This window comes from Zasmidium cellare (assembly GCF_010093935.1).
Source record: "Zasmidium cellare ATCC 36951 unplaced genomic scaffold M409scaffold_16, whole genome shotgun sequence".
Classification (NCBI taxonomy): Eukaryota; Fungi; Ascomycota; class Dothideomycetes; order Mycosphaerellales; family Mycosphaerellaceae; genus Zasmidium; species Zasmidium cellare.
The window spans coordinates 706,230-727,662 of record NW_022986960.1 but is presented as its reverse complement, the minus strand read 5'-3'; the positions used below and the strand labels follow the sequence as shown (position 1 = coordinate 727,662).

General features: G+C 52.5%; 11 protein-coding genes across 11 annotated transcripts; 4 read left to right on the top strand and 7 right to left on the bottom strand.

Annotated features, from left to right (window-relative positions):
- Nucleotides 1–133: 133 nt before the first annotated feature.
- M409DRAFT_54484 (uncharacterized protein) lies at nt 134–1,761 on the top strand (the record flags this gene model as incomplete). Its single annotated transcript, XM_033812720.1, has 4 exons — nt 134–385; nt 442–1,025; nt 1,099–1,574; nt 1,631–1,761. 4 exons carry the CDS (start codon nt 134–136, stop codon nt 1,759–1,761), a joined length of 1,443 nt encoding a protein of 480 aa, XP_033668207.1.
- A 132-nt stretch (nt 1,762–1,893) lies between these two features.
- On the bottom strand, nt 1,894–3,603 carry M409DRAFT_54483 (uncharacterized protein; the record flags this gene model as incomplete). Its single annotated transcript, XM_033812719.1, has 3 exons — nt 1,894–2,088; nt 2,240–2,985; nt 3,363–3,603. 3 exons carry the CDS (start codon nt 3,601–3,603, stop codon nt 1,894–1,896), a joined length of 1,182 nt encoding a protein of 393 aa, XP_033668206.1.
- Nucleotides 3,604–5,158: 1,555 nt separating this feature from the next.
- On the top strand, nt 5,159–5,767 carry M409DRAFT_22743 (uncharacterized protein; the record flags this gene model as incomplete). The annotated part of the gene is made up of 1 exon (XM_033806478.1): nt 5,159–5,767. One exon carries the CDS (start codon nt 5,159–5,161, stop codon nt 5,765–5,767), a length of 609 nt encoding a protein of 202 aa, XP_033668205.1.
- Nucleotides 5,768–6,095: 328 nt separating this feature from the next.
- M409DRAFT_22742 (uncharacterized protein) lies at nt 6,096–7,410 on the bottom strand (the record flags this gene model as incomplete). Its single annotated transcript, XM_033806477.1, has 2 exons — nt 6,096–7,093; nt 7,146–7,410. 2 exons carry the CDS (start codon nt 7,408–7,410, stop codon nt 6,096–6,098), a joined length of 1,263 nt encoding a protein of 420 aa, XP_033668204.1.
- A 737-nt stretch (nt 7,411–8,147) lies between these two features.
- Nucleotides 8,148–9,254, bottom strand: M409DRAFT_66309 (uncharacterized protein; the record flags this gene model as incomplete). Its single annotated transcript, XM_033816882.1, has 1 exon — nt 8,148–9,254. The coding sequence occupies one exon, from the start codon at nt 9,252–9,254 to the stop codon at nt 8,148–8,150; it is 1,107 nt and encodes a 368-aa protein (XP_033668203.1).
- A 1,555-nt stretch (nt 9,255–10,809) lies between these two features.
- On the top strand, nt 10,810–11,825 carry M409DRAFT_66308 (uncharacterized protein; the record flags this gene model as incomplete). The annotated part of the gene is made up of 2 exons (XM_033816881.1): nt 10,810–11,169; nt 11,223–11,825. 2 exons carry the CDS (start codon nt 10,810–10,812, stop codon nt 11,823–11,825), a joined length of 963 nt encoding a protein of 320 aa, XP_033668202.1.
- A 599-nt stretch (nt 11,826–12,424) lies between these two features.
- M409DRAFT_66307 (uncharacterized protein) lies at nt 12,425–14,069 on the top strand (the record flags this gene model as incomplete). The annotated part of the gene is made up of 4 exons (XM_033816880.1): nt 12,425–12,520; nt 12,648–13,483; nt 13,537–13,736; nt 13,786–14,069. The coding sequence occupies 4 exons, from the start codon at nt 12,425–12,427 to the stop codon at nt 14,067–14,069; spliced, it is 1,416 nt and encodes a 471-aa protein (XP_033668201.1).
- A 158-nt stretch (nt 14,070–14,227) lies between these two features.
- On the bottom strand, nt 14,228–16,147 carry M409DRAFT_22738 (uncharacterized protein; the record flags this gene model as incomplete). The annotated part of the gene is made up of 1 exon (XM_033806476.1): nt 14,228–16,147. One exon carries the CDS (start codon nt 16,145–16,147, stop codon nt 14,228–14,230), a length of 1,920 nt encoding a protein of 639 aa, XP_033668200.1.
- A 2,098-nt stretch (nt 16,148–18,245) lies between these two features.
- M409DRAFT_22737 (uncharacterized protein) lies at nt 18,246–18,925 on the bottom strand (the record flags this gene model as incomplete). The annotated part of the gene is made up of 2 exons (XM_033806475.1): nt 18,246–18,674; nt 18,803–18,925. 2 exons carry the CDS (start codon nt 18,923–18,925, stop codon nt 18,246–18,248), a joined length of 552 nt encoding a protein of 183 aa, XP_033668199.1.
- A 237-nt stretch (nt 18,926–19,162) lies between these two features.
- Nucleotides 19,163–19,471, bottom strand: M409DRAFT_22736 (uncharacterized protein; the record flags this gene model as incomplete). Its single annotated transcript, XM_033806474.1, has 1 exon — nt 19,163–19,471. The coding sequence occupies one exon, from the start codon at nt 19,469–19,471 to the stop codon at nt 19,163–19,165; it is 309 nt and encodes a 102-aa protein (XP_033668198.1).
- A 1,567-nt stretch (nt 19,472–21,038) lies between these two features.
- On the bottom strand, nt 21,039–21,425 carry M409DRAFT_22735 (uncharacterized protein; the record flags this gene model as incomplete). Its single annotated transcript, XM_033806473.1, has 1 exon — nt 21,039–21,425. One exon carries the CDS (start codon nt 21,423–21,425, stop codon nt 21,039–21,041), a length of 387 nt encoding a protein of 128 aa, XP_033668197.1.
- Nucleotides 21,426–21,433: the final 8 nt, after the last annotated feature.

The window sequence follows — 21,433 nt, the reverse complement described above, 5'->3', positions numbered from 1 at the left end:
CGGCATGTCGGTGCCCTCCCGATGTGGCGAACTGATGGATATAAAGCCATGAAGAACGTTCTCTACCATTTTTGTACTACTGTTTGGCCGCCCACCAGATTCGAAGACCTTCAATCGATTCACGACCTCCACCATGGCGGGAGTCTCACAGACCATCGTCGCCGATCCAAAGGTGACCGCGGAGGTCACTGCCAACGACGCTGCCGGAGACTCTCTATCGGACTCGATCAGACCACAAAAGCGACAGTGGTATCGCACAACGTTGTTCAATGCATTTGTGATTGGTGGTGTCGGCTTTACTGCTCCTGGATTATGGAATGCCATGAATTCGTTGGGTGCAGGCGGTCAAGAGAGCCCAGAGCTTGTCAACGCCGCAAACGCCTTGGTAAGGCTTGGACATGCTTCGATGGCACATAGTGTCTCGACTTACAATGGCTCTAGGTCTTCGGACTCATGGGCTTCCTGTGTCTATTCGGTGGACCAATCGCCAATCGCATTGGCTTGAAATACACTTTGGTCCTCGGAGCTGTGGGCTATCCGGTATACTCAGCAGGTCTCTATCTGAACAGCAAGAATGGCACCGAGTGGCTCGTGTTGTTTGGTGCGGTGACCTGCGGTCTGTCTGCAGGCCTGTTCTGGGCATCTGAGGGCGCCATCGCACTGGGATATCCAGAACCATCCAAACGTGGACGCTACATGAACATCTGGCTCTGGTTCCGAACCGCTGGCCCCCTAGTTGGAGGTGCGATTGTGCTGGCCTTGAACCATAACATCTCCAAGAAGGGCCACGTTGATGTTTCGACCTATCTGGTCTTTGTGGCGTTGCAGTGCTTATCCATCCCCATTGGCATGCTTCTGACACCACCATCTAAAGTGCAGAGGGCCGACGGAACCAAGGTGATTGTCAAAGGCGAGAAGAGCTTCAAGGCAGAACTGCTAGCGTTATGGAGAGTCTGCAAGCAGAAGAAGATTCTGATGCTCCTCCCCGTCTTCTGGGCTGCGTACTTCAACCAATACTCCGGAAAGTAAGTCACAAGCCCACCCCCACCCATACCCCTGGCACATGAAGAGAGACCAACAACGCTAACCGCGCAAAAGCTTCGAAGTATACTACTTTGGCGTCCGCGCCCGCGCCCTCATCGGCTTCGTCGGCAACTTCGCGACCCTCCTCTCCTCCCAAATAATGTCCATGTGGCTGGACTGGTCACGCTTCACCGTCAAAACCCGCATCACCGTCGGCTTCTACTACTGCGTAGCCGTGCACATCGCCACCTGGGTCTACGCCTGGGTCATCCAAGAAAAGTACACCCGCGAGCAACCCCTCTTCGACTGGAGCAGTCCCGGCTTCACCGAGGGCTTCTTCGTCATCATGCTCTGGTCCTTCTCGCAGCAGGCTTTGCAGAATTGGATGTACTACCTCCTGGCGACGAGCACGGATAATATTTCTGAGTTGACGAGGTATGCGGGTGTTCTGCGCGGACAGGAGAGTTTTGCCCAGGCGGTGTCGTATGGGATTAATGTTAAGGAGTGGTATGGGGGGAGGGTTCCGCTTGCTGTTAATACTATTTTGTTAGGTGAGTTCTCAACTCGTCCTTGCTCGTACTACCACGTTGCTAACTCATATTGCCAGGTCTCGCTGTGGTCCCGACTTGGTATGCGCAAAAGCACCATGTGCCTATTGAGGTGAAGCCGGAAGGGTCCGACGACGAAAGTCTAGAGTCGAGTCATGATCAAGAAGAGAAGGTGGCGACAAAAGTTTGAGAACTTAGTTATGATTACACGCTTTCAGGATATGTATAGCCCGATGCACGAAATAATAATGCCTTCCGCCGTGTACAGAGACCGACTCCTTCTTCCACCCCATCAGCAGCTGGACCACTTTCAATCCAATGACTACTCCCAGAATACGCCAGCAAGCGACTTCTGTGCCTTGAAAAGGACATGATCCTCCTTCGTCAAATGCCCGTGCACCTCTGTCTGCCGCCTCAGCTCGAAAGGCCCCATCGCCGGCAAACAGTGCTTCGACGTGTCGGGCATCTCCTGTTTGGAAGTAGTTCCTCCATGCCTTGCCAGCACAGAGACTAGGCGCTTTATGTGTCGTGTGAACGTCCCCATCGACAATGAGAAGTCGAGATTCTTTGAACATGCCCGTCATTTGGCGTGCGGACTGCAAGGAGGTTGCCCCGTCCGTGATGTTGCTGAAAAAAAGGAGAGGATGGGCGGTCACGTTGGAGCCCACGACGTTCTTGTCTCCAAAGCGCCAGTCGAAATTTATGGGCCAGAGAGTGTCGACCATCCAGGTTGTACTCTCTGAATCACCGATCCATTCTGTGGCCCCTCGGAGTGAGGCCGACGTGTGGTCGGCGAACCCCTTTTCTGTCTTGAAGCGCAGGCTGGAGTCACCGCCATTGATGAGGCCCAGGTTGAGTTCCTCGAAAATGCTTCCACTGGCAGTGGAGGGGTCGTCCTGGTCAAAAGCAGCGGGTAGGTCCTGATCGTGTCCGGGGCCACCTACATTCAATATTGGCATGAGTGTGCCATTACGGTATGTGAGCGGGGCGAGATATTCAGCGGCGTCAGGCCAATCTCTGAGGGGTTTGTAGAGCGCGCTATTGAGAAGCATTCTGACGTTTCCAAGGGAGACCACTTTCATCTCACCAGTCCTGGAGTCCACTGGCACAGGGATGGAGCCGTTCTGTTCAAGATCGAGGAGGATCGAGCGCAGGCGGTGGCGGGTGTCGGCGGAGGTGTTGCCGGCCCAGAGAGCACACGCATTTGGGCCAGCAGCGGCGCAAAAATCGAAGAACCTCTCCATTGCGACATCGCCGTCTGCGGAGTCTAGAGTGAGTTCTCCGCTGTAGTACTCTGGAGACGACGAGACTCCATCCAAGCGCAATCGTTTCACACGATGCGGTTGCATCGCTGCGAGAGTTGTACCCAGGACGGTTCCATAGGAGAAGCCCATATATTGGATTGGCTCTTCGCCTTTCCGCCACTGTAGGTGTTGCTTCGCTTGGGTATTGCTGCTTCCCTGCTTTTCTCGCCACTCTCCGTGTCACTCGACGAATCCGACAATGTCTCGTGCATTCATTGCGGTGGATGCATATTTCAAGATCTTGGAGCCCTTGGGGTTATGCTTGGGATCCCATGAGCAGTCGACTGCGAGTGCTGACCTAGAGTGAAAGAAAGCGTCGTTAGCACATGAGTCTCGCGATGCCCGTTTCGCCAGACGACATTGACTGACCAGGCCTTCCATATCTCGTCAAGATTTCCATTGGGCCAGTTGAGCCGCTCGTTCAAGTATTCCGTGTTCCAGGATCGTAGCTGGGCGGGAGAAGCACAGCCAGTAAAGAAAGGCGTACTCTCGCCAACTCCACGCGGATCGAATCCGATGATGTCGAAATACTTGGCGCCGGACCTTTGGCTGACATAGTCAGCGCTGCCATTGAAGTAGGCAGCGTCCACGACGGTCTGGAGGATTTTCCCGCCGGACTCTACGGTATCAATGCCTGATGCTCCTGGTCCGCCTGGGTTGATCAAGATCGGCCCTCCGTACCGGGGATCGTTGACAGGGACTTGGGCTGGCAGTCGAATGATGGCCATGTTGTACCTTTCGTTGTATGTAGGATCTTGAGGGCCAGTAGCGTTCCAGTTCAAGGGCAACTCAAGCCTTGCACACTGGAAGCCATCATAACACGAGAAATATGGTAGCTCGGGTGTCGGTTTGATCTGGTTGAAGCGTTAGCGAGTACCATCTTTTCTGGAGAGCGATGACTCTGACATGGGTCCATGAGAAACTTGGCGATATGGACGTGAAGTTTGTCGGTCCAGTGCTTTCGAGCTTGTCTGTGCGGGCGAAGTGCGCAGCATGTGTTGACTGGGCGTATAGATGGGTGAAGCATGCTGCTATTGCGACATTTCTCGCAAGAGAGGCTATGCTGTGTATTCTGAACTGATGGCCGAGAATTGTGCTGTGGATGCTTTCGACTGAAGTGATCTGGGTGTTGTTGAACCCAGATTGCCTGCACTTCTTTCTCGCTCGTTCGTGTTGACACCCACAACGCGCAAGTGCGAACGTTGCCAATTGGGAAAGAAAGATGAAGGCACAGGCTCATACGGCGGGCTTGAGCCTTTCCTTTCCACCCCCCTCCGGGTTTGCAGCAGGCGGTCGAGAGTGCTTTTCCACATTCTGACTGCGAAACGTTCATGTCATCGAACCCATATACCTCAAGACGGGCTCACGAAGTACGCGCAAACATTTCCTTCCAACCAGTCCACGCTGCAGCCGATGCACGCCGCACCATGCAAACGGTCGAGCTAGACATCATCCCGCCGACGCCGACCTCAACCTCATTATGAGTGTGAGCTTCTGCGCGGGAAGACAGTGATCGGGAGGATTTGAAAACAACCATACCGCCGTTAGTTTGGCAGATGGAAGGTGACGTCATGGCGATGTACATCTGCCCCCTAACTGTCCTCTCTCCATCGTCTTTCGTGAGATGTCGTCTTTCTGTCCTCACTTGTAATACCGTCTCTCTCTGTCTTTTGTACTGTATTACTGTGGCACCTAAAGTTCCTCGATTCGAACCACTTGCTACTGGCTGTCAATCAAAATTGGCTCTTCTGGCATAGCCTCACGTCTTGCCGCCGGCCCAGTACAGATGCAGCCCGAAACACAATATTCGATTGGATGGCGGATTCCCATGACTTGTAGTAAGCAGTTTTCCGGCTTCTGGCAGGTTGGATCTAAATCAAGCTTCAAACCGTGGCCTGCCATTCCAAGCCCCCTTCCTTACATGGCCGTCTGGCCAAGCTTGTGGCTCCTAGCATTCGTGGCTCTGCCAAAGGCTTTCGTGAACGCTACATGTGCGTGGCACGGAGGCCAGCTTTGCCGAGGAGCAGAGTTCACGAGATTGTAAAGCGGCTAGTACTCATGTGAGCGGCGTATCGCAGACATATGTTCAAGTTCCAAGCGCAGCGTGAGATAATTTCTTCCTATTTCTATTCAGTGCTTGCCTTCAAGACATTACACCACAAAGGACATACACTCCCAACCTCTTCGACATCACCACACTCTACGCTTGTATCCCCACCAATACCCTCCGCATCACGCCATTGCTGAGTGCTTTGAACGCACGCCATCAGCTGCTGGCGAACGATGTCTACTTCTGCCGCAGCTTTGGAGCTCGCCGTAGTCATCTACAAGCCACAGAAAGGCAACTTCTACCATTGGGGTTTGCATGTGCGGAACCGGATATCCAATGCACACCACGTCTTCCAAGTCGAAGGTCCACAGCATGAGCTGGAGCCCATGCGCCGCGACGTCAAGCCATATTCATCCAGTCGACTCCTTCAGACGGTTGTCATTGGTCACCTCCGCGACTCCGATTTTAGTGTCATGGAGCAAGCAATTCGGGCCATCGAGGTGCAGAACGATATACCAACATGGGATTGCCAGGAATACGTGATCGACATCATGGACTCGCTCGAGCAACGAGGACTTCTTGGTGGCATGCGGAAATATTCGGCGGTTAAGAAGGCGATCAAGAACATGAGAGGGGACATGGATTCTACGCACTTGGCTGTTGTCAACTACGATTATGCAAGGCTTCATGAGGATGATGATGAGGACGACGATGATGATGAGGAGTCAGAGGAAACTGACGACGATGATGGCCTTGATGACGATGAAGACGACGAAAACGACGTCCAGCCGAGGCAGTTTCGGTCTGCGGACAAGGTACAGGACAGCAGCGACGACGAGTGACCTGCATCTCGGGTCTTTCCAGACGTTCCGCTGGAAGCGTAGCAACTGGAATACTCGGGAAAGATGGACCTCCAAGCTCATGACTACTCTTAAAGTTGTTGAGACAGGTGACGAGTTGTGGGGATAGAGAAGTGTTTTCCTCCGCTTGGACAATGCACAGGTAGATAGAGGTGGAAAGACGCACATGAGGTGCTTCTTTTGTTTCAGCCAACTTGTTTCTCCACTACATTTCTGCAGCTCAAGACTAGCCAAAACGCCATCCTCAAAATTGCTCCTCGTCTTCTGCACTGAGCCGTGCGGCCATGATCTTAGTCCAACCATTTCTCAATTAATCAACGTGGGAATCCCATACGAGGTTGAGGAGCCATCGCTTTGGGTATCTCAGTGGTGATATGGACTCTGGCAAATGCAGAAACCAGTCAGACGTCTCTCGCGTACCCATGCAATTCGTGAGCTTTATTGACTCCCAATATGCTGGATAGAAGCCACTGAACTCCCAATCGATGATGCCAGACACGCTCAATTCACCCTCTAATGTACGTCGCACCAGAACATTCGCCTGTCGCAAGTCTCCGTGCGTGAAAACGCAGGTATCCTGGCTATCCTGCTCGCCTTCTGCCGAATCGTAAAGCTTACGTAGAAACGCGATCCAGACTTCACTCCCATATTTGGGGTTAGAGAAAAAGAACTCTTCGAAGTCTTTGGCGCTCAAAATGTCCCGGTCGCTTCGTCGTACGGTCCTCCGCTGGTCAATACATCCCGCTCCATCAATGGCACCCCATGGAATCGATGGGGGACATTGGTGCGATCGAAGTTCCGAGAAAACAGTGTTCAGTTCTCCTGACACAGTGGCTTTCTGTCCTTGGCTCATGGAATCCCACACCTCGGCCAGAGACTCGCCAGGAATGTATGACATGAACATCAGGCTCTGTCCATTGAGCTGAATCAATCCTTCTGGTCTCGGCGCCGGAACCTCTGGACACTTTTGTGAGAGGTAAATTAAAGCGTCGTACTCCCTGGTGTCAGTCGAGTCAGGTACGATCTTGACCACCGATTCGTCACTGATCTTCAATATCATTCTCTCGCCGCCCGTAGTATCGCGGAAAACAATTTGGCTTCGACTGAGGGCACTGATGATGTTGGATGCAGACAGGTCGTCTCCAAATGATCGCTCAATGGTGACCGCAAGCGGTGCCTTCACAACAGCTTCTCCGGGGCCATGCAGAGTGCGAAGATGCTTTGGTATATCTTCTACCGTTTCTTCAGTCTCGTTGCAATCATGCACCTTCAATCGCTTGGATGGTGGGAGTTCTGACTCGAGAGGATCTGTGCGTTGTCAGAGGGACATGAGGCAAATGTGACAATGTTCACTACCAACCTTGGCCATCAAGGTTCTCTTTCAACAACTCTGCCATTGAAGAGGAGTAGCTTGGTGGGATTCTCGATAACAAATCCACATTCGGACTCGCAATGAATGCGGCTTCCAAATCTCTTAGAATGCCTGAATTGTACTTGGCAATCGCCGACTGCGATTTCAAAGCTCCGTGGTGGGCGTCGAGGGCTTCGTTGAATGTTTTTTTCAGCCGTTTGCGCATCTTCTTCGACATCTCCGCCTCGGATATCTCGTCGTATGTGGCCTCCATGGTCGCGTTTTGTTGAAGCAGGAAGAAGAGACAAGATTAACATGTGAAGTGGAGGGAAAGCGCGCTAGTGACGCGGCATGCGGGATCAGCCGCAACTTTAAACCCACCTACCTGCTGGGCAAAGTCTCGAGAGCTTTATTGGCATTTGACTGTCATCATTTTGGGTTTCATTGCCAGCCTTCGAGACAAAGCCAGCGTGCGCCAGGTGTCTTGACAGTGTGGTGGTGGTGCTTTGTGCGCATGACCACTGGTCATTCCAATCAAATGTACGGTCATGTATGAACTCAGCAGACCAGACACCCTGTGCCGAGACGATGTAGTAAAGTGAATGGCAGTGCAGTAGGGTGTATTTTGATCGGCTTTATTCTTTCTAAACTATGAGGCTGAGCGTGCTAAGATCGAGATCCAGTCATGCGGTGCAATACCATCTTACTCCAACACTCTTTCCAAACATGCTTCTTCACACCTGGGTATCTTGCTTCGAAGTAATCTTCCATACCATCACCAAAAACCTGACGTCTAGCCATCACACCAGTGCCCGCCTAACTCCCATTCCTTCGCAATCAGAACCAACCCACTGAGTGAGCCGCAGCTCAAACCTTTGTGTTTGTCGTCGAAACGTTGCAGCATCGGGTGACCAACCTAGGCCGGCGGCGTGCGCAGACCCGGGACAAACGAGGGACCGGACTCGCTGACACTCCAATATCCGTTGTGTCCTGCATCCATCGTTTCGCTTCTTAGTACCACGGCATGACGATAACATTGTTGAAGTCAACATTTCCTTCAACAGCCTCAATGCGCGGGCCCATAGTTCCAAAGATCTTGTCCCAAACGCGAGTCTGCTTTCCATAGTTGTGGCTCTTTCTCCAGCCCTTGCGGTGATGCAGGTCATGATCCTCCAGCTGCAAGTCCATGCCGAAGAATGAAAGGATGGGCGACGCGAAGGTGATTGTAGTGCTCCACATGCGAAGACCGCTGTGGCCGAATGCCTCGACGAAGATCACGTACTGATGACAGATCCACCAATCGTGGAAGCCCATAGGCAGTCGGAGGATAAACTTCATTGTCGCCCAGGTGAGGAAGGGAATAAGAGCGATTTCGAGGAATTCTTGCTCTTCGTCGGCGTAGGAGGAGAGCAGAACGTTAGGGTGCTTGGTAAGGTGGTGGGTGCGGTGGTACTTCCAGAGACCGTCGAGCTCGTGGCAAGATCGGTGGTAGGTGTAGAAGAACAGGTCCAGTACCACTCCGTAGAGTGCAAGCTCAAGGGGCAACCACTTCGGGTTCAGCTGCAGCTCAGTGCTGCGCTGGTACGAGGCAATGACTGCAATCATTGGTCGGAAGGTGGTGGTATTGAGTAGCGAGAGAACTGTCTTCATGACGCCGATGTCCGGAACCTGGTCTCGTGCATGCTTGTCGCCGTCGAGAAAGCCGTATTGATGTGACATGCGCCGAATGACCCAGATCTGATGGATGGAGTTGAACTGCATCGCGAAGGTGTAGAAGAAAAAGGTGCCGATAGCGGACCAGGGTTTGCCGGTGTATTGTTGCGCGAGGAATTGGATAAGCATCGGCCATGCTGCGTGTGTCAAGATCCAGCGATGTCCATACCGGTGAGAAAAGTAGGGCAAAGGATCGTCCTTCTTGAACACTGGAATTTCCTTGTCCAGCCGAACTGGATAGATGTTTGTGATGTGAATCAGCCAGTGCCACAGATTCCATGAGCTGCGGCTGGCGGTGCGCCAACTGGACTTCATAGAATCCTGAGGTCGACGTCCATATTCAGGCTTGGGAGTTGGGTTGGTTGCTTCCGCCAAAGGCACAGCGGTGGTGGTGGTCGTCGCCATGGTGTGAGAATGTGTACAGTCGTTGACGATACCCCGGATTTCAGGAGGGGCAAGGGAGCGCTATATTTCTATGCTTCGCCCGCCTGTCGCCACATGCACGATCGCAAAGGGACGGATATGCCAAGAAAGCGATAGAAGAGTGCATGGGGAGCCTCGCTCCCGCTCGTCCTCGCGTTGATCGTTGCCGCGACCCCCTCGTCCAATGAATTCTCACCCCCACGCAGGCTTGCCGAAGGCATCGCTTTAGGAGTTCTGTCAGGCAGAACTTTTAATCTTATCCTGCATCGCTAAGCCCAACTTGATGTTCGTCTCGCTCCCTTATTGGAGCACTAGGTATAGTGCAGCGTCTGTTGTGAGCTTCGGCATGTCGATTTCGAGTTGTAAGGATAGACGTGCAAGACCCAAAACAGTTAAATCTGGTCGAGGGGAGAATCTGGGGTTCACATGCGTCCGGCGAATACCGAGGCCTCGGTAGATAAGTACCTCACGCTTCCTCAAAGGGGCTTGATGTTCATCCGTCGTTGCATGAACTAGCCCAAGTCGTAGGCTGTAGCATTCGCTCGACCGACGTATGGGGCGTTGTTTACTGCTCGAACGACGGTGATGGGAAGACCTTTGGAGGATGATGGTGGATCAGAGGATCAGTTCATCATGTGCACATGAAAGGTGACTGGACACTCATCCGGCCGTCTGCATTTTGCCTCATGATCTCAGCTGAATCTTGTCTTGTATCTTGTCTTCAAGGTCAAGCCTCATCAAGAGGATCAGTCAACAAGACCGAACGCTGCAATCATCTGATAATTCTGTTGCCTATGATCGAATGAGTCTCCGCTGAGATCGGATCGGTGATTGGTGCTGGTCAGTCGTGACATTGTGATGACATCCACCATCCAGGCTGTGGCAAAAGTGTATCTGATGCCACCTCAGGCGATGTCGGGTAGTGTGATGTATGTGTGCAGAGCAGAAGAAAGTCGGGAGGAAACAGGAGGAATTTGGGCAAAGTAAGCGCAGCAAAGCGTGGGGGTCTGGGCATTTGCGTGCCATATATAGACTAGCTCCGGGAGCCGCCGCTTGGGTCAGGTCAAACGAGACAGATCCTACCATCTCAGTGCCACTTCTTCTTCCCTCCTTGCTCTACTGAAAGCCATCACCACATCTCACGACTCACGCACTGCTATCCGCCGTTACTTGAGACGTCACACTGCCATCTTTGATGCTGCCTCGAATGTATGCTGCCGACTAGGGTTGCACTTCTAATTCTAGTCGAATCATTCCTTCTTCTACAAAGGGTAAGATAGCCCGTATGGAACACGGTGCGCGAAAATGGTGCACTGTGCCTCCATCAATGTGAGAGTTGATTTTAAATGCGACATGGGCTGCACAGATTACCTGGCCCAACGTAGCACTGCATCAACGGGAGCGGGCATCGATGGACACAGCGTTGTGCCGTACGTGTGTCTTCTTAACTCCCGCGCATAGCCTGTAGCAATGCATTGCATAGCACCATTCGAGTCAAAGAACCCGTGCCAGCTGACTCTAGCATCGTATCTTCACAATGGCTTACACCTGGGACCTCTTCCGCCAGTGCTTCTTCGTCCCCAAGCCGACACTTACTGAAACGAATCTTCCCGACCAAACAGGCCGAATTGCGATTGTTACTGGTGGCTATTCAGGTGCAGGCAAAGAGCTCTGTGGCATTCTCTACAAACACAATGCCACGATCTATATTGCCGGCCGTTCGACAGCAAAATACGACGAGGCGGTCGCATCAATCAAAAAAGCTTGCCCACGGAGCAAAGGTCGGCTCGAGTTCTTGAAACTCGATCTGTCGGATCTCACAACCATCAAGCCGGCGGCAGAGGCATTCATGAAACAAGAACAGCAACTACACGTGCTGACGAACAATGCTGGTGCAGTAAGTACAAATATAGCCCGCGCTTGAGACCACGGTTCTGACATCTTCCACAGATCCAAGCGCCTGTTGGGTCACATACAGATCAAGGGATTGAACTTCACATGGGGACCAACGTAGTAGGACATTTTCTTCTCACCAGACACCTTGAGCCAGTACTTCGTCGAACAGCTCAAAAAGCACCATCCGGCAGTGTGCGAGTGACGTGGGCTTCTTCAATCATTGCCAGCATGAAAGCACCAGAGGGAGGTATTGACTTCGACGCCGACGGTAACCCAAAGGTGCTCGGCGACCCTGTCAGCGACTACGCGCAAAGCAAAGCAGCGAACTACGTGCTCGCTCGCGAATTCTCCAAGCGACTACATGCGGATGGGATCGTTTCTGTACCTTTCAACCCAGGGCAACTTGCGACTCAGCTATCGCCAGACGACTCTTGGACGCTGAAGCTTGCAACACGGATTTTTGCCTACGAAGCTGTCTACGGGGCTTATGTGGAGTTGTTTGCAGGCTGGGCAGATGAGGTTGGTGAAGCTGGAAACGGAGAGCAATTTGTTGTGCCTTGGGGAAGGTTTGGGGTGCTATCGGAGAGCTTGAAGAACAGCAAGAAAGGAGGAGATCTCTGGGCATGGTGCGAAAAGCAATGCCAGTCGCACAAATAGTCAGTATCAAATGTGTGTCGCCGCTGGAAATCCTTCTGAGACTGATCATGAGCTGGATTCTTCTGCAGATATTGAACCCAGTACAAGTGTCCGCAGCGCACCTGTGTAAGAGGCAAGCGTGAATCCAATATTGCCCTTTTGTGTTTACCACCGAGCCACACTACACTCTCAAGTACAGACCCGCGGCAGCCGTGGAGTCCGCACGAACAAAGAACAAGGCTGAGCAGCATGCAAGTCGTTTCGGCCATGAACGCGATATCGTCGCCAACTCCATCGACAAGGTGGTGAATAATACCCGCTAAGGTCTTGGTGAAAAGGTGGTATCGCGAGCAAGTGGCTGTTACTACGAAGACCCTGAGTGTGGACGATGGTTTTGGCAAGCATGTGAAACTGGCAAGCGTGCTCCCGCCCCTTCTTCGCACATCGAAACGGTGACGAAATGAGAATTTCGCACTTGCTACTTCTCCTTCACTTTGACCGATTCGCCAACCTCATCCTCATCCTCCATCCACCTTCAAACAACCTCTCGAACTCTTCCTTCAACACGGAACCTTGACCTTCGATAGACTCGACCCTCACCCTTCACTCCCTCTCACAACATGGGCTTCTCCAGCACCGTAGTAGCAGCAGGTCTGCTCTTCGCGGCGAGTGTCATCGCTGGTGATGTTAGAGCCTCTGATCTCGTCGGCGACTGTGTAAGTTCAGCTTCCCTTGCCTGGAAACCACAGTCGAGCTCACATGCCTCAGTGCAGCCAAATGCATGAGCAGTTCTCCGACCTCGTCGTCCTGAAAGATGGCTCAAGCTACTCTGCCGCCAACCAGAGATGGTCAGAAACCGCCGAGCTCCATCCCACATGCATCGTCCAGCCCTCCTCGGCAGACGTCCTATCCGGCTTCGTCAAGACTCTCGTCCAAGGCGAGTGTCCCTTTGCCATCAAATCGGGAGGTCACAACCCATGGGCTGGAGTGAATGACATCGACGAGGGTGTCGTGGTGGACCTCAGCAAGATCAATGAAGTCTCCCTAAGCTACGACCGGACATCAGTCAAGCTTGGTGCTGGCGGCAACTGGGGCGACGTGTACAAGGCGCTGGAGCCACAAGGCATGATGGTTCCTGGAGCTCGTGCTTCTGGAGTTGGTGTTGGTGGCATGACGCTCGGTGGTGGCCTCTCCTACTTCACGCCTCGCGTTGGACTCACGGCAGACAATGTTGTCGACTTCGAGGTGGTCCTTGCCTCCGGCGAGGTTGTACATGCCACTGACTCGGACAACACTGATCTCTTCTACTCTCTCAAGGGTGGATCGTCCAACTTCGGTATCGTCACCCGCATGGACGTGAAAGCTTTTCAGAATGGAGAGATCTGGGGAGGTGAAATCGTCTCGCCCATCAACGCCACCGAGGATGCTCTTCATCATCTCAACGACTTCGTGACCAACAGTAACACAGATGTCAACACAGCTGTCGAGGTGGTGTTCAATCTCAATACGACGAATGGCGAGCAGCGTATTATCAGCATTGTTGCCGACACTGCAGGCAATGCAGACAGCTCGCTCTTGAAGCCCTTCCAAAGCCTCCCTAAGGTTGCAGACACCTCTCGCAAGACTTCGATGAGCGACTTGTCTGAAGAGCTCCAGGGTCGGCTTCCTGCTGGCCAGCGGTGAGTTTTCACCCTCCTTATACTTCGATGCTTGAACTAAGAGTTGCTACCAGGTACGCCTTCGCAACCGTCACCTTTCAAAGCGACCTTGACGCGCTGAAGCAAGTCCACAACATCTCGCTGGCTGTCTTCGAAGACTACAAGGATGTCAAAGACGTCACCTGGAATCTCGTTTACGAGTCTCTTCCGCTGGACTACCAGAACTTTGGCCCCAATCCAATTGGCCTCAACTACTCCACCACAGACCGCATTGGTACGTACGCCATCATATGTCAAGACAGCCGTTCACTAACTTACGACAGCTCTCGTCCTAAACCCGACCTGGCTTGACGCTACACAAGACGATCAGGTGGCTAAAGCAGCCAACGACTGGGTCGACCGGATTCAGGAGTGGACCAATGTCCACGGCAAGTCATCGCCATTGGAGCTTCTTCCCTACGCAGCGCCATTCCAAGATCCCCTGGAATTCTACGGTGACGACAACTTGAAGTTTCTCCAAGAGGTCGCGAAGAAGTATGACCCTGATGAGGCTTTCCAGAAGCTTGTGCCAGGGGGTTTCAAAGTGAGCAAGGCTGGTCGGCAATGAGCGCATTGAGGCATTGGCTCTACTGCTTCGACAGTGAGGTAGAGAACCGGTGGGATGCATCGTGTGGATGTCATAATCGGTAAATACTCAATCTATACCCAGAGCACTTCCATCCGTCATATCCGTCCCCCAAACGCCAGCAAGCTACACAAAGCCACTCAAACATCCTTCTCCTTCTCACAAGCCCACTCAGGACTCTTCTTGACCCAATCACTAATAACATCAGTCATACTCTTCCCCTCCAGCACAGCACTCGTATCCTTCTCCTCCCGCTTCTCACCGAGATACTCCAGCGCCAGCAAGATCCAATTCTCAATAAACTCGTTGTAGATCAAATCCACCTTCTCCGGCGTCGAAATGTGCACGGGCCGGAAGTTAACGGGACCGTAAGCGGCTGCGTATTCAGGGGCTGGAAAACTGACGTTGCTGCCGATGCAGTTGGGGACACTGTAGAATTTGATGGGTTGGTGGATCGTGTCGTCGCCGTCTGAGCCTGCGTCGTCTTTGGTTGTGTAGCCTGGGACTTGGGGTTGGTCTTGGTCGCCGTCTTTGCTGCCGAGGAAAGTTTGATGGTGTTCGTTGGCTTGCTGGTGGGCGTAGTCGGTGTGGGCGTGCATGAAGCTATCTGGGTTGACAGGGGCTGGAGGCGCACGGAGTTGTTCGAGGTCGACTCTTTGTGTTGGCGTGACGGCTGCGAGGTCGGAGAGGAGGATTTGGCCTTCGTTGTTTAGGAGTTGCAGGACTTTGCTTGCGGCTGTGTAGGGGATGTCTTTGATGGTGCGGAACCCGCTCGTGAAGGGGGATACTAGAAATGTGGAGTCGATGGTGAAGGGGCCTTTGAAGATGTCGAAACGGATTGCGCCGCTGTTGGTGATGACCATGCTCGGGGTCTTGGTAAAGTTGAATGTGTCGGGGATGACTTCGTTCTCTAGCCAGGTCAAGATGCTGTCATCAGATGGGTAAGGTGTACGACTAAGCCAGTAGTCGTGGGGAGCACATCCAAATGCGTGGTCGAGTTTGAGCTTCTTGCGTGCTTCGTGGATCGCATTGGTGACATTCTTGCCAAGCTCAGTGTCAAAGTTGGATGCGTTCTTGCCCGAGTGGTGGTATAATGAGTAGAGATTGTTGTCGATGTAGAGCCTCTTGTAATCGGGCGACGCTGCAGGTGCGATCTCATCTTTTTTGCCCGTACTCAGCCCAGATATGGAGAGAAAGCCCAGCGTCTCCATGTATCGTCCACTCTCCAACGCCCAGGCTTTCTTCTCAAACTTGCGGTAATCCCGGATATGTGTATGGCCCCCAAAGAAGACGATCGGAGTGTCCCAGTTCGAATCTCGAATTGCTTTATACACTGCATCGAACTCCGGGCTATCTCTGACCGGGACATGTCCAGCTACTAGGAACAGATCCACCTCCTTGTCATCGATGGCATCCTTGAACCACTGCTCTTTGATAGCTTCCTCTACCGGCTGCACAACCGTGTTGTTCGCATTGCCCTGGAAGTTGAACAGGAACCCGAATGCAATTACTCTTATGCCCTGATTTTTGGTGGTAAATTTCCGGAATCGTTGCGCAAGAGGCGTACGTTCACCATTCTTTGGGTTGTAAATGTCCAAGTTGCTCGCGATGTACGAGTTCTTGAAGTCCGGCACGACCTTGCTGAATTCCCGGTTACTGGTATTCCGCTGGTACAGCTCGTGGTTGCCAACGGTGAGCACATCGATGCTTTGCTGTTTAACGATGTCCAAATCGTATTTCCCCTTGGGATTGCTAGCGTCGTATAGTCCGTTGCCTTCGACTCGATCCCCGGTGTCGACTACCAACAGGTCACTGCCATCACTGTCTGCTCTTTTATGGAGATGGTGCGCGAAGGAGATGTAATCGCCCCAATCCGCAGAGTATTGCGCCTCTTGCAAATGACCACCGTGCCAGCCGTGTGTATCGGTTGTGTGGAGGAAGTTAAGCTGTCCCCATGGTAGCTCTCTGAGCGGCGCTGCGATGGGCGAAGGTGCGGATGGCTGTTCGGCGAGGGCGGAATGTAGCAGGGCGAGGAGAAGCGGTACGCGTGCGAACGACATCGTCGCGGCGTTGAATGTTGTTGAGGACTTTTGCGAGACTTGGTTTGAAGGGCGGTCCTTTCATCTCACCACGCCTACGGTACCTGAATGGTGCCTGGCACGTGAAAGCCGTACGTCACTGACTGGAGCTTGGACCATCGCCGCGAAGCACCAAGTGAATGTCTAGTCCTCCGTAGCAACACGGAGATTCGACACAACTTCACGTCGTCCAACAGATGATCACTCTACTCTTCTACGTTTGCACAAGATCTCAAAGAAACGTACGAATGTCCTTCCAAGTATCGTGGGATCTATCCCACCAACTAGAGAATGCCAATGGAAAGCCTCGAGACACGCCCCCGAACGAAGTGAATTGCACTGCTAAATCCTAGGACTACCGTGCAGCAAAAGCAACCAGCAAGACAGCCACCACCACAACACCCTTCAAATTCGACAGCGCCAACCGATTCCCGTCGGAAACCATGCAGCTCAGATCTCCTCCCCAGTTACAACCACAGCCCTGAATGCTGATGCATTGGCCCTTATCGTTCAGCTCACTGCAATAGGGAGTACAAGTCCCAGCGTGAACTGGCTCTGCTCGCTTCGTCTGGACGAGATGACCCCTCGTGATCGCTAGATGGGCGAGAAGTGCTGGTGTTGGGGCCGCTTGAGACTGTAACGTGGCCATCGAGGCCGTCGGCTGTGGCGAGATGCTCAGAGGTGTCAGAAGCATGGTGAGGTTGTTCGCCATTTGCAGAGGATCTTAGTTTGAGTGTGACGATCGTTACGAGAAGTTCGTGGGTCATTGTTAGTGTTTTGAAGTGTTCATATGTTGATGTGCAGAGCAGAAAGAATCATATACAGCAGCAACAGAGCCTTCACTGCGCTTCAACCGTCGCCCAATAATACAACATTCGTTGATGGATATCCGCCCGCTCGCCCTTCACTGCCTATCTCGACTTCACAGCATGCCATACCCCACCCAACCACACCAACGAGCAGATGACCCACAGCGTGACCAACAACATCGTCTCGGAAGACATCTCCATCTGCCTCGCTGCTGCGGATATCGGAATATGGCCACAATCAGCGCCAGTGTTGCCGACGGCTATAACACATCCGCAGCCTTGTGTCCGAATACAGTTGCCTTGAGCATCGACGACTAGGCATACTGGTGTGCACGACGGGATTTCAGCTCTGGCGTCGTAGGCTGTTGTGAGAGCTTCGATTGAGGAGGTCGTTGGGAGTGTCGCGGTATCCATGGCTGAAGATGTTCGTACTACTGGCATGTTGGCAGTGATAAGCTTTGGGGAGGTACTTGATTTGTTGGTAGGTTGGCAGGGAGCTGATGATTTGAGAGTTTGCTAATGAACTACATAGCTGACCTTAAATCTCCTAATTATACACATTAACATGTCTCAGACTCCGATGGTGCATATCTCCACCATGGTGAACGAAGCAAGACACGCGATGCGGAACAAACATTACATCGACTCGTGCTACCGATACCCGTGATCCAATCAGACGAGAAGACCACGCAAACAAACAAAAGCAGCATACCATAGCAGCAGCAACACCAGAAACGATACCACTGCGCTCCGAGGGTTTCTCCCAGATTTCCTGTTATCTCCAACCGAGCAGTCTCCCACCTCGACAGGAAAGCCATCATAGTCGTAACAGCCACAGCCGATGATCTTGACGCAGCCATAGAGTTCGTCTGCCTTGAGACATGTTGGAGTGCATGTTGCCGGCTCCCATGTCATCGTCGGTCGCCCGTCATGGGAAGTGGACACAGGGCGTGCAGTGGTTATGACAAACTGAGTAGCCAGGATAGGGGTCTTTTGGTTGGAAGTTGCTGAAGAGGTAAGTTTTAGATTCTGAGTGTTCATGTTGACTGCATCTGTTGACTTGATGACTCGGAAGGACTGTTGAAATTCTCAATGGCTTTCTATGCTCTTGCAAGACAGCGCCCAACAATGATACTATATTCAAAGGATCCTCAGAGCACACACCACCTGCATCGTCCGCTGGCGAGCACCACTTGGGCAACAGTGTTCCAATATCAACCATTCAACAATTCCACAGGCGTCACCCAATCCATTCAACGATATAAAACCCCTCAAAACACACTCAGCATCGCCGCGCCAACAACCCAACTAACGCCCAACACCGCAACCGCCATCCTCGCCCCAGGATCCCTCCAAAGCCTGCCCGCCGCACTCTTCTTCGTCACCTCCCCATGCTGCACGAACCCCTCCGGTCTCAAACTCTTCAATTCACACCCCTGCATCTGAATACATCTTCCCTCCGAGTCCAGCTGGATACAAGACGGCGTGCACGTGAGGATCTCGGAGGTCGTGGTCTTGGTGCCGTTGGCTTGGCCTGACATGCCGACTGTGAGGGTTGCGGCGAGGGAGGGGATTGGGCTCGCGGTTATGGTTGTGACTGTGTATTGGATGTAGGTGAAGGTGTTTGGGTGTTGCGGGGCGGTTATGATCGTTGTGGCCATTTGAGGTGCGTTGGTGGTTTTGGGGACTGCGTAGGGTTTCTGTGCAATGTTAGTGCGCTTGCTGTCAGAATCGTCTTTGGGGATGAGTGTTACCTGATGTAATGGTTTGGAGGAATGCGAAGGAGCGCCGAGCTTGACCTTTTGTGTGCCTTTTGCTGGGAGTTTACAGGTAGATATGAGAGGTAAGTCGATGCGCGCAAAAGATTGCCAGGCGCTGAGGGTTGGTGTGGTGTGATCAGTGGTATTGAAGGTACCAATGGGACTTTGAGGATGAAGACGGTCTGGCTCATGGCAAGCAGGGAAGAAGTAATGCGCCTTCTCTGCCGTGTATCTTCAACTGACAATGTAGAGAAGTCGCACCTTTATCGCTTCGAGTGAGCGAGTGAGCGAGTGAGGGCAAGAACAACTTCAATATCTCTCCAACTCTTTCTTCACTCATCAATCCACGTCTTCTTCAGTCGCAAAAACTTCATCTATTCTCACGTGGACTTCATCCGATCTCTTGAAGGTCGTCGAGCAACACCTTTCTACTGCCTCAAATCGCTCCTCATCCTCTCCAACTCGATCTCCCCAAGTTCGAGCCACCGCTGCTGCTGCCTCAAAAGCTGATCTTCCTGCCCTTGATCCAATCGATCGAGATAAAACCTTACACGACGGAGTTTGAACAGCAGCCACAGAAGACCGTTGATGATGATCTGGATCCATTTGGTCAGGGCATCTGCGAACGTGTCCAAGAGCCCTGCTGTGAACTGCAGCACGTGTGGCCAGGTGGAATAGGATGTTGATTGGTAGAGTGTGGTGGTTGAAGGCATAATCGTGTTGAGTTGTAGGGACATCTTAGGTTGCTGTTAATGGGGGTTGCGCATAGCTCATTGAGAGTAGGAGAAGGACATTGACTTGTACTTCGCTCGCCTACTTGATCACTACGTGCAATAGTGTAATAGTGAGGCTATACCCAGCATCGTGTGTACAGAGACCTCCATTTCAGCATTGCATAACCGCTTCACTCCTCGATTCCACGTTGTTCATTCATCACCCCTTTCAACCCCCCACCTCTCCTAATTACAATCGGCCGTCACATCCCGGACTCAAAAGCCAAAACATACCCAACCGCTCCAACAACAAAAAAAACCAATGCCGACTTCGAAACCTTGCTCGGAGCCGCAGAGTTCGTAGGATGAGGATGCGGCGGAGCCACAAGGAAAACGTTAGGCGTAGGGATTCCGCTCGTAGGCAAGGCTGTCGCTATTGTTGTTGTTGGTAATGAGGACATCGTAATGATAGTTGGGCTTGCGACGAGGATGCTGGACATGTTGTGCGTGCGGTGGGTTTGGGCCGTCGGGCAAGGTGTCTATATCAAGGCAGTTGAGGGAGGTGAAGGGCGTAGGCTTGTGACTGATTCAGGGGCTTCAGTTGGATGTGGAATAATGCGCCTGAAGGACTGAGGGCATCTTTCACTATGTTAGTGATCTCACATTCCTGCCCTGTATGACCGCTTAGAGAATCGGCTATATCCATTCATGAATGCTTCAAATACTACTTCGCAGAACAAAAGGGAAATTCGCAACGATGAATCCACAATCAAAGCCGCTCCAACCCTTTCAGAACCACAACCTCCACCTAAATCCTCCACCCAGTAACACAGTCCATCTCCACCCACAAAAGCCTCCCATCAACCCTCAAACAGCCAGCCCAACAGCAGCAATATACCCCAACCCGCCAATGACCACAAGTAACGCCAGAACTGATTTAGAAGTCGGCCGAGAGGCAGAAGAATCGACACGGACCTGGGGAGTAGATATCGTAGCTCCTTGGGAGAACGCTGAAGAATCGGGGCGAACCTGGGGAGTAAATATCGTAGCTTCTTGGTAGGACGTTGGCGTGACGGTGGTAGTGGATGTAAGTGTGAAAGCGACGGTGAAGTTGCTCGCTGAATTTGTTGAGGCGAGAGCCACTCTTGTGGTAGGCAATGGGGTTGAAATGTTGTGCTTTTGAGGTATGCTTGATGGGGTACAAGGGATTGATGTTGGTGATGAGTTCAGTTCTGGTTTTCACACAAGGAGGAAAACGCGCACGACATTATGGTATGATGTAGGATCAACGGTGTGGCGACTAGCAATCAACAAGGCAACATCTATCCACGTGCCCAGGCTAGTAAGTCAAGAGAAAAGCAAAATCTGGTCGATTGGTGAAATCAATAAATGCGACAGAAACATCATTCGAAAGAGTCAATACGCCAAAAAACCCCCACCCCGTTCTATCCTTCCAGAGATTCAACAGCCCCTGGACCAACAAGCTCTCCAAGAACCCGTGCGCCTTCAACAAGCTACAGAAACAAAACCATCCGCGATAGCGAAATGCACAAAGGACCAACCCTTCGAACCCTAGCCTTCCCAAGCTCACTCAACCCGCCATCCCAACAGCAGCAACCCAGCCCACCCCAACCATCACAAGCAGACCCATCGCCGCCTTGGAAGCCCTCCCGGACGCCGAAGAATCCTCGATATCATCATCACGTTTAGAGGAACGCTTAGCCTCTCGTTTTCCCAGATAGCCGTCTGGCGCGGTGACGAAGGCCGTTGTAGTGGACGTGAAGGTCATGGTCGAGAGGGGCGCATCGACCACATTGGTGGCCGCCGCTGGGGTTGGCGGCGATATCATTGCGGCAGATGGCAAGTCGGTAGCTGGTGCAGCTGACGAGATGGCTGGAGCGACTGCATTGCTGCCCCCTGGGACTGGCGGCGAGATCATCGCAGCGGAAGGTAGGTTGGTAGGGTATGCGTCCGACATGTTGTGCG